Source organism: Galleria mellonella, unplaced genomic scaffold (genome assembly GCF_026898425.1).
Source record: "Galleria mellonella isolate WM207_F2 unplaced genomic scaffold, CSIRO_AGI_GalMel_v1 utg83, whole genome shotgun sequence".
NCBI classification, from domain to species: domain Eukaryota; kingdom Metazoa; phylum Arthropoda; class Insecta; order Lepidoptera; family Pyralidae; genus Galleria; species Galleria mellonella.
Window position 1 is genome coordinate 5591335 of NW_026442162.1, and position 15293 is coordinate 5606627.

General features: G+C 34.1%; 1 protein-coding gene across 1 annotated transcript; it reads left to right on the top strand.

The window, feature by feature from the left end:
• Nucleotides 1–6623: 6623 nt before the first annotated feature.
• On the top strand, nucleotides 6624–13052 carry LOC113515915 (eukaryotic translation initiation factor 2-alpha kinase 1-like). Its single transcript, XM_052901906.1, has 3 exons — nucleotides 6624–6902; nucleotides 10093–11429; nucleotides 12571–13052. The coding sequence occupies exons 1-3, from the start codon at nucleotides 6842–6844 to the stop codon at nucleotides 12901–12903; spliced, it is 1731 nt and encodes a 576-aa protein (XP_052757866.1). The 5' UTR covers nucleotides 6624–6841; the 3' UTR covers nucleotides 12904–13052.
• Nucleotides 13053–15293: the final 2241 nt, after the last annotated feature.

A 15293-nucleotide genomic window follows, 5' to 3' on the forward strand; every position in this document is an offset into this window, starting at 1 on the left:
AGTATTTTATAGATAATAGAATCATTGGAAGAAAGTAGAGTAAGAATAGAAGTTGGGAATGGAACACGGATGGATCGGAGATGATTAAAAAGGGAGGTGTGGTCAAATTTAGAACATGAGAAGAATATATGATTCAAGTCCGCCACTTCAGCACCGCAATTACACGACGAACTTTGTACAATACCAAGCTTGTATAAATGAGAAGGTGTGCATACGTGACCTAGACGCATACGAGTTATAATAGTTGTTGCGGTCTTTCCAAGCTTTAATTTACAGAACCATGGTTTGAAAGGAATATCGGGTTGTATAAGGCGATAAAATCTTCCTTTTATTGTACTTGTTTTTTCCCAATATTCCTTCCAGGCATACCTTAAATATATTTTTGGGAGACAAGCTAGGTCACTACAGTAATTATGATACGGATACATATCACCACAAGTTACAGCCTCTCTTGCAATAAGGTCAGCTTTGTCATTGCCGCTAATACCACTGTGTCCTGGTAACCAGACAAAAGAAACGGAATAACCTCTCAACATGCAAAGATAAAGACTTTGTCTTATGTCACAAATAATGGGATAAACTGGTTTTGATTTAAACGGATATTTGGCTAGAGCTTGCAAAGAGCTCATAGAGTCAGTGAAAACTATTGCCTTATGTAATTTCATTAAAAGTATATATTCTACAGCTTTTAAAATACCATAACATTCCCCGGTAAAAACTGAAGACTCCGGTGGAAGTTTAATTTTTTGAACGATATTAAATTGTGAATGAAACACACCCACACCTACACAACCGCTATTGTCTGGTTTTGATGCATCAGTAAAGATGTAGTGCCATTCATTCCATTCAATGTCAGTTATAAACATAAATTTGGCATTCAATTCTGAATCATTTTTTGATAACCCAAAATCATATTTAATATTAGGAGATAAAACTAAAGATTGATATGAGCATTTATAAATGGGAAAACAGGACGATGTAAAAGTGGGAGACTCTATGGATTTATATTTTTCATAACTTTGTATTAAACATGGAGGTTTTTTATGTTTCCAATAAGATGAAGACGAAATAAAGATATGTAGTTGAGATAACTTTTGAATAAGCGGATGATCAGATAATTGTAAACAACGAAAAAAGAAGCGATCAGATAGATATTGCCTTCTTAAAACCAAAGGTGGATCACCGACTTCGAGCTGTAAAGCATTGATTGGACTTGATTTCATTGCTCCAGAGATAATCCTCAAGGCCTTTGATTGAATTAAATCCAATTTCTTAAAAGCAAATGAACTTCCTGGAGCTAACAAAAAAGTTCCATAATCAATGACACTCCTTATAAGACCATTATAAGCAAGTTTTAGTGAAACGGGATGTGCTCCCCACCAAACTCCAGCAAGGCACCTAAGAATGTTAAGGTTACGCTCACATTTCGTGGAAATATAATTACAGTGGGACAGACCTGTTAATTTATTATCTAGCACGATACCTAAAAATTTAATTTCAGTCTTTATAGGAATGTATGAGTTATCATAAAGCACCTTAATTTGTTGCGGTGATCTCATTCTTGAAAACAAAACTACACTACTCTTGGTTACAGAAAGATTAAGACCATTTGCATCTAACCACGTTTTTAACAAATCTAATGAATCAGATAATTTGGCAGAAGCAGATTCTATGGACTTCGCAATAAAATATAATAAGAGATCATCAGCATATTGTAAAATTTTTACGGATTTATCAAGGAATGATTCTAGATCGTATGTGTATATGTTGAATAAAATTGGACTGAGAACAGATCCTTGTGGAAGGCCTTTCCATACTGTTCTAGATAATTTGGTATCTTCATCTAGATCCATATGTATTGTTCTTTGTGATAAAATATTAATAATGAAATTAGAAAGCATTACCGGTACATTTAAAGCTTGTAATTTAGTTTTTAAAATAGAAATTATTACATTATCATAGGCAGAATTTATATCTAAAAAGGCTGAGAGGATTGACAAATTTTGTGAGAAAGCTATATGAATATCTGAAATAAGAATGCTCACATTATCTAAGGTGCTCTTACCTTTCCTAAAACCAAACTGGTTCGGGGATAGTAAGTTATTACTTTCTAAAAACCATTCTAGACGGTTCTTCACTAAATGTTCAGCTAGCTTTAGTAAGACAGAGGAAAGTGCAACAGGACGGTATGAAGATGGTTCAGAAGGTGGTTTATGAGGCTTTAGAAATGGTATAATAATCTGAGACTTCCATGAAGTAGGTATATTTCCCGAAATAATTATGGAATTAATTATATTTAAAAAGTAAATTAATGTCGCATCGCTAGCATTTTTAAAAAGGAATACGGTATACCGTCTTCTCCCGGTGCAGAGTCTTTAATACAAGCTAGAACACCTTTAAGTTCTACAAGAGTAAAAGGAGACTCAAGTTCGGATAATTCGTCAGAGACGGATAGAGAAATATTGTAAAGGCATTCCGGCACATAACTAGGAGCAAGGCGATCTAAAAATTTATTCGCTAAAGTTAAATCGAGTGCAGAACGTGATGTATGATCACTAAAGGCAGATCTGAATCTTTTAATATTATTCCAAACGACTGATGAATTAACTTCTGGACAGATAGAAGAACAAAATCTTCTCCAACCTTCCAACTTCTGTTTTTTCAGTAGTTTTCGAGTAGAACGTGAAACTGCGGTGTAAATTTCAAAATTTTCTGATGTCATGTAATTATTATAATTTTTTTCAGCCTCTTTACGATTTTTAATTGCTTCCGTACAATCTTTGTCCCACCAAGGTGGGGAGGGAATTTTCCCTGAAGCACTATTTTTAACAGGAAATAATAAATCAGCAACCTCCTTCATATTAATTATCAAGTCATTACAACAATGATGTTCATTTCCATGGTAAACAATAGGTAACTCCGATATTTTATTATCTAAATATTGTTTGTAAATATTCCAGTCTACATTTGATAAATTATATTTAAGTCGAGGACCACTCTTTCGACTTGAGGGAATGGAAATTGGAAAAGAAAGAATGAGGGGAAAGTGATCGCTTCCGAAGGTAGAGGAATGAGGATACCACGACAGTGAAGAAGCTAAATCAGAAGAACATATTGAAATATCAGGAGCACTAAACCCTTCATTCGGTGCAGTTCTACGTGTCGGTACATCTGAGTTAATAATACATAAGTTGTAAGTGTCAATTATCGTCAGGAGTTTTCCACCATAAAAATTAGAAGTAGAACTGCCCCACGATTGGTGCTGAGCATTAAAATCGCCCATTACGAGAAAAGGTTTAGGTAAAATTGAAAATAATTGTTCTAGTTGTGAATATATTTGGCATGTAGGATCAGGAATATATAAAGTAACAAAACAGATACCATTTATAATTATAGCAGCTGCATTAATGCCGCTATATACAGGAAGCGAAAAAGAAGAAAAAAAGAAGGAGTTTTTGACCAATATGGCAACACCGCCATATCCGTCAGCTCTATCATCACGGAGACTTGTAAAGCCTGAAATCCTAAAAGGATATCCTGGCTTTAACCAAGTCTCTTGTAGAGCTATTATAAAAGGATTATATTTATTAATCAAATAAAATAAGTCTGATTTCTTATTTGTTATGCTACGACAGTTCCACTGAATTATTTGGACTTTGTAATCCATTGTGAGAAGTTAATAATTGAGAAAATACATTGTACATGGCATCGTTGGACGGTGGTAAAGTTGTTTGTATCATTTTCGATTGCGATAACACTTTAATAAGCATGAGAATAATATCAATGATGGATTGATTATTGTCAATATTATTTGATGATAATGCACAACCATTAGAGGGAGCAGGAATATTATATTCCTTAACTATGGCTTCATGGGCAGAACGATCATATCCTTGTTGTATTTTTTGAGGAGAGCGTGGTTTAAGTGTAACTGTTTTTTTATATGATGATTGTATATGTGGTAATGATGATTTCTCTTTAAGGAAAGAAGATTGAAAATGAGATTTATTGGAAGGAGATGATGATGTTAATACATCTGAATATAGTTTAGAAGTTGGAGGATGAAATTTTGATGCTTCAGCATAAGAAACACAACTATGGGCCATTGTTTCTTTAATGGCTTTCTGACGTGCATATTCAGGACATTTTTTACTAATTGCTGAATGAGAACCATTACACAAGATACAAGAAACATTTTCCTCATCTACTTCACATTTATCACCTGTATGATTTTGCCTGCATTTATAACACCGAGGATTTGAACGACACTGCATCTTGACATGTCCGAACCTACAGCAGTTATAGCATTGGATAGTAGGGTAAATGTACAAATCTACAGTTAATGATGTGTAAAACATAAATACTCTTTTTGGCAATATTTGTCCATCAAAAGTAATAACAATGGTTTCAGTATTAATAAAACTTGGTTGTCCTTCATTAATTGTCTTTTTCTTTATTCTTCTGGTTTTTAGAATTTTCCCACAACCTATCGGTACTGATATATTTTGGATTACTTCCTCTTCTGTCCAATCTTTAGGAATACCCCTCACAATTCCCATACGGGTTACATGGAAAGAAGGTATAAATGCCTTAAAATTATGTGTCTCTAAGTTACTATTATTTAAAAATGCATTTGCATTTTCAAAATTTGAGAAAGAAAGCGATAAACGGTTTCTTCCTATTCTTTTGAGGCTACCATTCACTATATTATTTATCTTATTAGTGTGTAAAAAGCGACCAAATGCAATAGGATGTAATGTAGTGTTATCATTAGGATGTGTTTCATTTTTTTGTACATGAACGACATAAGGTGCTATATCCTCGGCATTGTACAAAGTTCTGCTTAAAGTACTGGGTGGAGAAGCAGGTTTAACAGACTCGGTATTGTTTACAACTGGTATTGATACTTGAGTTTGATTCTCATCTTCAATACATTGACAATCACTATCTTTAATTTTAGATTCAAGACCCTTGGTGTGCCTCCTTCGTTTTTTATTGCAATGTTTGCAAATGCGACGTTCACCACGTACTCGCTTACGTTTAGAACTTGCAACGCTAGAACCATCTGTGTCCATACTAGATTTACCCAATATATCAAAACTATTATTGAATGGAATAGTTATATTTGCAGACACCTGGGGGGTTGTCCCCCCAGGGTCTATAGGTGGATCCATAATGTTAATATAGGTAATTTACTTACCAATATTTACAGCAACAAACACTATTACTACAAAATATACAATTAAATATACAATCTAATACACAATATATAAAAAAGACTAATCCTTATATAATTAAATATAAAATTAATTTAAAGAAGATCAAAAAACACTCCCGCTTTTTTAAACGTTTCCCGCGCTTTTTTCGACATTAACATTTGACAAAAAGAATATAATGACATTGACGTAGGTAGGCAGGAGACACCTATGCGATCGTTTCGATTGCATTTTATTATTTTTCAATATAATGATGCCGGGGGGAAAGGGATTGTTAGTAATGGAGACTGAGAATCTCATTGCTAGCAACATACCCAACCAGGTCGACCTCCTCGCGGTTCCCTCTGGAAACTATCATGGTTAATTCTTGATGAATTCATCATGATGGGCTAACTGGGCTGTTTTCATTCTCATCTATTACCCTTATATACTGTTAGTGCAGGCGGGGTTACCATACCATTTTCACCCATAAAAAAAATAAAATATATATATAATGATGTCATACATTAGTAATTTGTTTTGTACCCTGCTACCGGTATTTATCATGTTATGTATTAGTTTTCAAAACATGTGAACATTATCCATTAGTAGACTTTACTCTAAATTATAATATGGTAGGTGATAATTAAAGGATTAATCAGAATATGTTTCTTTGATTTTGATGTTCATAGCAATAGTCACCCCTATTTTCACTTAGTGACACAAATAAATATAAAGTCTTTAATTTCCTAGGCCTGTATGAAAACCTACGTTTCAGGAGTCAATCTCCTTTCCCATGTGTTGTTATTTCATGATTAAAAGTTTCGTAAGCACACATTATATTTTAATGTAATAACTACCGATTTAACTAATGAGTAATTACACCGAGAAAGCTCAACTAGTTTTGTGGTCAATTTGGGATTCTTATTCATGAACGATTGTGATGTGTGTGTGAATCTGATTGCGTATCTCGGCCCGCTTAGCGTTTGTAAGTTTGTTCTCCGCGTTTTATCAATAGTCAATAAGAAAGTCGAGTTAAAGGGCAACACTGTAAGCATTGTACGTATACTACGGCAGTCAGTCATGACTAAGGAATACGAATTGATCACAAAACTAAATAAGCTTACTCGATCTAATTGCACGTAAATTAAACGGATAATTATTATATTAAAATATGTTGTAATATATAAGTGAAACAAATTATATGAAACAGAATACCTAGTAATCAAATTTAGAACAAAAACATTATAAAGCAACCTGTAGTTTTAGGTAAACAATAAATTATAGAATACATGAAAGATATATGTAATTAAAATATGAGAATGTATATATAATCTTATATTTTCTTTGTTTTCTTAATTAATTACACAATGAATGTTTTATACCATTTTTAAGATCCTAATCGAATAATTTCAATCGACTAATTGATTACTATTCACAACACTATTGGAACCAACGGTCAATCATCGTCACTGATTTCATAATTTTTATTTATTTATATTTTCTAAATAGTATTTTCAACAATGCCTACTTCTCTAAAACATAGCAAATACGCGATAGTGTTTGCTTGAAAATGGTCTGTATAGACTTTAGTGAAGTGAGATCTTGGCTTCAACATCGTCGTCAGCAAGATTAGAAAGGACACAATGGAGAAACAGAAGAAGGACAAATGGGAGGCTCTCGAGACGGTTACTTCTTTTGATTTAGGTAATGTTTCATTAATGATTTAATGTTTATTCTATTCCATGTATATAAATAGTTTATTCGCCTCTTAAATTCAACATAATAGATTTCCTTATTTACAGGTTATCATAGAAAATCCAGTACCATAATTTTGTCAAGTGCTTCATATAATTATCTGTCTTTGCTAATTATAAATATGCAATGTCCTTACATCAGCTCCCTTATATAGGACCATTTACCAGAGGGAGCTGCATTAAAATACTTTGTATGATTTTTTTAATGGGTGAAAATGAAATGCCAATGCCAATGTTATTGTATACCGTTAGTATAGGCGGGTGCACCATTCCATCTTCCTCTTTTTTTTTTTAATCTACATTTAATTTGGGATTTTTGTTTTTTAACATGTCAATCCCATAAAATCTAAACAAGTTATCTACTATTATAATTATAACCAGACAATACTACTTACTAATTCACTTAAGCACAGAGCAAATCTTCATCTATTAGAAAAGTGCCCAGATAGGTTAGTTTTGTAATGGATGATAATGGAATGGTAACCTCTCCTGCTTTAATGGTATACACTGGGGGAAAGGGATTGTTAGTAATGGAGACTGAGAATCCCAATGCTAGTATATATACCCAGCCAGGTCAAACTCCACACGGTTCCCCCTGGAACCCATCGTGGTTAATTTTGATGAATTTATCATGATGCGCTAACTGGCCTGTTTTAATTTTCATCTCTCTCTTCAATTACCCTTTACTGGTTCAATCGCCCAAATGAGAGGCTAAGTGCGGAAAATGGAGTCCCTTTCACATTCACATTCACACATACCCTTTACTGGTGCTCCGCCAGTGTATCTGTAAAAAAAAATACTATAAAGGATAGAGAAAGATATAGACTATTTTTTATCTCAATCAGTGATCATATCCCAATCAGTTTTTTTTTATGCAACTTAGAATGGCAAACAAGCTGATAGCCCACCTGATGGAAAGTAGTAACCGTCGCCTATAGACAAAAGCAGTACCATGGACATAACAGAGTATACTGTTTCGCCTATGATACCCCCCATGCGTTGCCATTCCTGAGGACTTATTTTTATTTATTTATTTAATAAGGTTCACATATAACTTTTACATTTTACATGCAACTTAATAACACAAAAAATAATTTTGCCTAATGTAAAAGTCTTGTGTGTAACACCACATGCACTATTATAATTTTTCTTTTTTTTACTTAGTTGTCATTCCTCTGTACCCTGTAAATTCACGCTGTATCCCACCTACCTATATACTTATTTTAAAATTAAATTCTTTTTATATTTGATACAAAAGCAAAACAGTGTATGAAAATATAATTTTGTTTTATAATAACTTAACGTTTTGTGGTTAGCCAAACCACAGTTGCCATGTGTGCAGAAACTTCTAGCACAACATTATTTTACTACATTCACTCTTATTCCCTGTGCTGTAAGATTTATTTTGTATCGGTAGTGCAGACTGTTAATGTTGCAAGGAAGTCAAGTAACCACACGTTACTTCACTTATTGAAGATACAGATTATATTTTTAGTCTGTTTGTAATACCTATATATAAATAAAAAAAAATCCTTCTCTTGTTTAATTTTATTTTGCACTAGCTTTTTTACACCTTTATCTTAAAAAGAAGATCTGTATGTTTGTATTGTTTACTGACTGGAATGAAAACTAGATTCTTCATATAGTATGTATATATTAAATTTCATAATTGGTTACGATTGGCTAAAAGGTAACAAACAAACTCACTTTCACATTTATAATATTAAGGAAAGATGGTAAGAATTATTAAGGGAGAATTGCATGGTTTTATAATTATTTATGTATGTTCATTGCATGTAATTGACTTTGATTGGCATAATTTGCTTATAATTTGTCATTGGTTATCTGATTAGAATTATTTCATTTAATTCCGCTATCATTAATATTTGTGTGACTGCAAACACTCTGAAGATTGATCACCATCTGCTTGCTGTCATAAATCATTCTATTCAAATAACCAACCCTCTTGCCAAGTGTGGCATCTCCCCTCATAATTTAAGGCTTATGTTCAACAGTGGACAGTTGTCGGCTGAAACAATTATGATGAAACAGTACTTCAGTGTAGTTAATACCTATTTCAGGGGGGAAAGGGATTGTTAGTAATGGACACTAAGAATCCCATTGCTAGCAATATACCAAACCAGGTCGACCTCCTCGCAGTTCCCCCTGGAAAGTATCATGGTTAATTCCTGATGAATTCATCATGATGGGCTAACTGGCCTGTTTTCATTTTCATCTATCACCCTTCACTGGTGCTCCACCAGCGTATTCCGTTAGCGCAGGCGGGGCTACCATACCATTTTCACCCATAAAAAAAAATACCTATTTCAATAAAATAAAATTTATTAACTAAATGCCTATCTGTTTTTAATTAGGTTTTGAAATTATAAACAAAACAATGTTATCTAAAATATTTGATGTTTTTCTTACTGATATAGATATAAATACAAAAAGTCATGTGCATACAGTTGTATGTGACTTAACTTAAGTGCATGTGACTTAACAAAATACAGATTTTATTTATATATATTTTAATAAATGAATGAATGAGTAAACTTTATTTGCATTATATAATAGGAAATAAGTAGACCAGTTAAAAAATGTAAGGATACAGTTTTCTTTTTTTTAATGGGTGAAAATGACATGGAAAGAAAGAAATAATTTAATTGAAGAAGCATGTAACCCACACAGTAGCGCACAAAACACGAAGAAAAGGAACAAAAACAAAATAAAAAAATAGTTATACAAATAGAAAGCAATTAAATTAAACTCAGTTTAAATAAAGTCTAAATTAAAATAATAATAATAATAAATAAACAAACAAACAGTAGGATAACTTTTGAATTCAACATTATTCATTATGTTGCACTGTCAATTATATTTTCTGTTATTCCTGTCTACGAACGACTGGTAGATAATGCCATATGGTGTTAAATGCGCCATTTACCCATATCTAGGTGTATTAAAGTTTAATAAATAAATTTAAAAAGATTCTAAATAAATTCTTAAATTTAAGAAAATTCTAAGATATATAGTTTTGTTTACGGCTACTATTAACCTGAATAAATAACATTCAATCATGTTTGTTGAGTGAGACCAGACGAAAGTAAATAACATCTATAAATTATGTATTTTTTCAGGTGTTTCATATAACAGCCACAATGACTCCATATTCGATCACAGCAGGCAACAAATTGATGTGTTCAACTCAACTGTCACTACACCAATTAGCCTTTTGGTGCAGTCCCTGGTTAAACAGCTGTGTTCACTACTGGAGAAGGATCAAATGAGGGCCAACCAGCTGTATAACACTATCTGTGAAAAATTGCACAGCATGAATCTCATTGATAATTCCTATTCCATGGGAGAGTTTGAGGTCATGAGGAGTCAGTACCAGAGGGCCCTCTATCAGCTGGTGACAGTCACAAACGAATCAGAAATACCGATAAGCATACCTGCTTCTTGGCCAATCATGCAACCGTCGGCATTAGAGTGGTCTCGTTACCACAGGGAGTTTGAGGAGTTATTCTTCATAGCGGGAGGTGGTTTTGGTTGCGTATTCAAGGCCAGGCACAGGCTAGATGGAGTAGAGTACGCTGTGAAGAAGGTCTATATAAAATCTTGCGACGTAAACTCTATAATGAATCATTTAGCTGAAGTTAAGACACTGGCCAGCCTCAATCACCCCAATATCGTGAATTACAAAGCTGCATGGCTCGAGCCATTGATACAGCCGATCAAGGAAGCAAACAAGCTGTGCATGGACACCGACAGTGACAGTGAACTGTCTGTAATGCCAACGAAGTCGTCGGCGGCCCATCCCAAGACCTTATCGTCGTTCAAGACTCACAACTCTAAAGAATTAACAACAAAGAAGAGTTATTCGGACTTTGTTATATCTTTCAGGAATTCAAACAGTTTGGAGGACAACAACAATTCTTCGGACGAAATCGATGACACTGACAGTGAAGACGATTATCCAGGAGTCGAGGAGAATGCTGTATGCAAACTGTATTCTAGTAAGGAGTTCGAAAACTGCTCACGTGTCAACCTGAAATGGGCCACGTTGTACATCCAGATGACTTTCTGCCCGCAAACACTGAAGCAGTGGTTGGATTTTCGCAACAATCAAATGGTACTTTCGAGAAAGAATTCTGAAGATTTCTCGTACCTTTCCGACTCGGAGTCCCCGTTATCCCCCGACGTTGGTTACCCAGCCTCTTGGAGTCATATTGATAAGCTCATTGAGATGTTCACCCAGCTTGTATGCGGATTGCATTACATACATTCCAGAGGGATTATTCACCATGACATTAAGCCTAGCAATATTTTCGTGGTAGAAAGCGCAACTGAGTTGAGAGTGCTTCTGGGAGATTTTGGTCTGGCGTGTCCATTGCAGCAGTCTCATAGAGGGATGGCGCTAGGCACGCAGTTGTATGCTGCCCCCGAACAACTGGAAGGCCAGTGTAATCCTAAGGTAAAGTGGATATAAATTATATGCCATTATGTAGCTTGTATATGTAGACAGTTTCCTTATGTAACTATTTCTAATTATGATATTTCAACTGCAAATCTGAATTAGCTGACATAATTGTCAGCCAAGCACTTAATATACCATCATGGCTTAATTGCATTTCTGAATTACACGACAGTTTTGCATGCCTAGTGTATAATTGGTACAAATCATCAATTTAAAAGTGTTTTTGACAAATAAATATTAACTTAATTTTAATTTCAATTAAATAATTCTACTTATTTCTCAAAGAAGCTTTTAAACTCGTTTCACATTTTAGCATTGACTAATTGATAAATATTGAATGAATGAATGGCTATCTGTTTGTATACAGGGATACGCGTACATTAGAAGTTTTTATTGATTTAAAAACAGAATCTTGGTATTCATCCTTATGGCGTAAAAATGTTTAATTTAAAACTTGTCCTTAAAATTTTACATTAAAATAATCTTCAGTTATTATTACTTGTTTTATATATTTTGCTTTTTTTTTTTGTATTATGCATTTCTTTATCTCTATTTACTGTGTATGTTTGTTATTTGTGTGCTGTAAGTAATGCAAATATTTTTTTTTTATACAACTTAGAATGGCAAACAAGCTGACGGCCCACCTGATGGAAAGTGGTAATCGTCGCCTATAGACATGTGCAGTACCATGGACATAACAGAGTATACTGTTTCACCCATGATACCCCCATGCGTTGCCATTCCTGAGGACTCGGGTGTTATTCCTCTATTCCTAGTAAATTCACGCCATTATACATCTATCTATCTATCTTCAAGTGAGTAAAGATATTAACAAAAAATAAGTATAACCTTAATTGATTAAAATTGTAATTGTAATATGTTATATAATGTAGGTTTTTTTTTTAAAAACTTAGAATGGTAAAGAAGCTTACGGCTCACCTGATGGAAGTGATAAACGGCGTCTATTGGTCATTAGAGACAATGCAAAATACATTACTATACCCATAGTTTCCCTCACGCGTTCCCATTTGTGAATTCGTGAGCATTATGTTGTTAACCCTCCAGTAATTTCACTGTAGCTGACTACAGAGAGACATTTTGGAAAATTAATAACAAAATTTCAATTTTTTTTTTACAGAGTGACATGTACAGCCTTGGAATAATACTTCTCGAGATGGTGGAACCCTTTAGTACGGACATGGAGCGAGTGAAAACCATCACCGACCTGCGCAAGGGTCAAATACCGGCACACCTCACTGCCAACTATCCGAAGATAGCTCACATCATCGGCAAACTGGTCCAGAGGCGACCCAGCAAGAGGCTAGATACTCCCCAACTGCTAGAAGAGCTCAAGCATTTATCAGAGAACAAAGATGACACCATAAAGTCGCTGAAAGAAGAGTTGGCCGCTAAAGACGAGGAAATAGCGCATTTAAGAATGATGCTGGCTAAAATGAACTCTAAATCTTAGCGGTAATGTACAGTTTAAGGTTTACTGATTGAGATGAGATTAAAGAAGAATTAATTAGTCATTATATTTAATACCGGAATGTTTTAAATTTAATTATTTTTAATGGCAATCAGACAGAGTCCACAGACAATAAAAACTTTGTTTATTTACACTATGTTTATTTTAATGATATTGAACGCGTTATAACATGAATTAATAAGCCTTAGACTCTGATTCGCTGAAGCGAATAGTCTCACAGCGCGTTCTTTTTTTTATGCAACTTAGAGTGGCAAACAAGTTGACGGCCCACCTGATAGAAAGTGGTAACCGTCGCCTATAGACATGAACAATACCATGGGCATAACAGAGTATACTGTTTCGCCCATGAACTCCATGCGTCGCCATTCCTGAGGACTCAAGTGTTATTCCTCTATATCCTGTAAATTTACTTCGGAATATAAATAAATCAAATTCCAGGACTCTAATAATGGCAACTCATTTGAAAAAAAAATACAGGGGAATTCCCAACAAGTCTTAGACATCTTTGTTGAAACTTGCGGGGAACTCCCCTGTATTCTTAGGCTGGTTTATTTTTTGCCTCAGTCAGGGCCTTTGTTACCTAACTACATCATTGGTTGAGCTGCTAAATTACTGGTCACTTGACTAAATTATTGGAATAATTTGATTTAGTTATTTACTGTATAACATTACTCCACGGCGTAGTATGAAGGAATTCCCACATGAGCTAAATTTTGTTAACTAAACATTTAGACAGCTCAAATAAAGAAAATTTACATTATCCAATCTGTCGAACGCTAACTCGGTGAGATCATTCTAAAATTACATTATTCTACCTTACTTTGGACAAAAATACTGTCAGCCTATTCAAGACAATACTGTGAGTTAGTGATAACATAAGCAGATTAGATTAAACATCTTTAAGTTATAATATAATAATTCTTTATATGGAAAAAAAAACATTTAATAAAATTTTTTTTTAAATGGATGATAATGGAATGGTAACGGTTATCCCGCGCTATCGGTATACACCGGCGGGGGACCAGTGAGGGATGATAGGTGAGGATGAATCAGGTCAGTTAGCCCATCGTGACGAATTTAAAAAGAATTGTTCACGATGGTTTCCAGGGGGAACCACGTGAAGGTCGACCTAATAAGGTATATTGCTAGCAATGTGGCTGTCAAACTCCATTGCTAACAATCCTTTCCCCCCTAATACAATATTATTGAAAACTGATGATTTCCGCAGAAATATAAAACTGTGTCGCAAATATTTTATAATTATATATAAGCATTCTTATTTATCCGATTAAAGGTATCAGAATTATGTCAGTAACAAATTCTACATTACTAGATCATATATTCGACACAGTTTATGTAGAAAGTATGCAAGCAGGCTGTATCTAAATTTGGTAGGATTATATGGTCTTATAAAATTTTCTATACACTAGCCTGCTATGAATTGAGAAAAATAGCAACTGATGGTATATCTTTTGTCCTCTTTTTACTAACTATATTTGCATAAGAAGAAACGAGGCCACACGATTTACAGTTTTTATTTTATCATTCCTTCTATGTAATTCCTTGTTATTGGCGACTTAATAATTAAAAATTGATATTTTGTCTTTTTTTATTGTGACATGAACGCTAGTGGCTCTAATTGTCATAAGAAAGAATAAGGAAACAATCGTGTAACGTAAAACGATTATTTTTGACAATTAGCAATTGATCGCGAAATAACCGTGCATTGATTGCTAGTTTGCAATCTGAAGTCGAGTCAGGTGAAAATATTACACGGGATACATTATAAGTAAGCGATTTAATAAGTTTTAAGACTGGAATAGATATGGCAGTGATTCTCAACCACTGTGTCACTTTTGTGTGCCGCCAAATTTTAAAAGTGTGCCGCCAAATTTTGCCAATATTTAAAATTTTTGTTATAAACTATTTATGCAGTGTGTTGTAGTAAGTAAATAATTTTTATCTTTTTCTTTGTTTGCCGCCAAATTTTGAAATCGTTAAATATGTGCCGCAACAAAAAAAAGGTTGAGAATCACTGAGATATGGTGTGTTCGTGACGCTCCATGGTGTAGAAGTGTACTTAACTTTATTGTTGTGTGTGTGATTATTAATAAATTTTAAATTGAGGAATAAATGTTTTTTTTTCTGTTGCCATTCATCCATACTCTCATGTCATGGCCTATATTCATCTACCATCTAAAAGTAGCCATTTCTTTTTTTTTAAACAACTTAGAATGGCAAACAAGCTGACGGCCCACCTAATGGAAAGTGGAACCGTCGCCTATAGACATGAGCAGTACCATGGACATAACAGAGTATACTGTTTCGTCCATGATACTCCCCATGCGTTGCCATTCCTGAGGACTCGGGTG

What these genes read in the sequence shown, in the direction of transcription:
- LOC113515915 (XM_052901906.1), top strand. Translation starts at nt 6,842, where the DNA reads ATGGAGAAACAGAAGAAGGACAAATGGGAGGCTCTCGAGACGGTTACT. An exon ending in GGTTACTTCTTTTGATTTAG is followed by an intron (nt 6,903 to 10,092) that starts GTAATGTTTCAT and finishes GTATTTTTTCAG; the next exon opens with GTGTTTCATATAACAGCCAC. An exon ending in AAGGCCAGTGTAATCCTAAG is followed by an intron (nt 11,430 to 12,570) that starts GTAAAGTGGATA and finishes TTTTTTTTACAG; the next exon opens with AGTGACATGTACAGCCTTGG.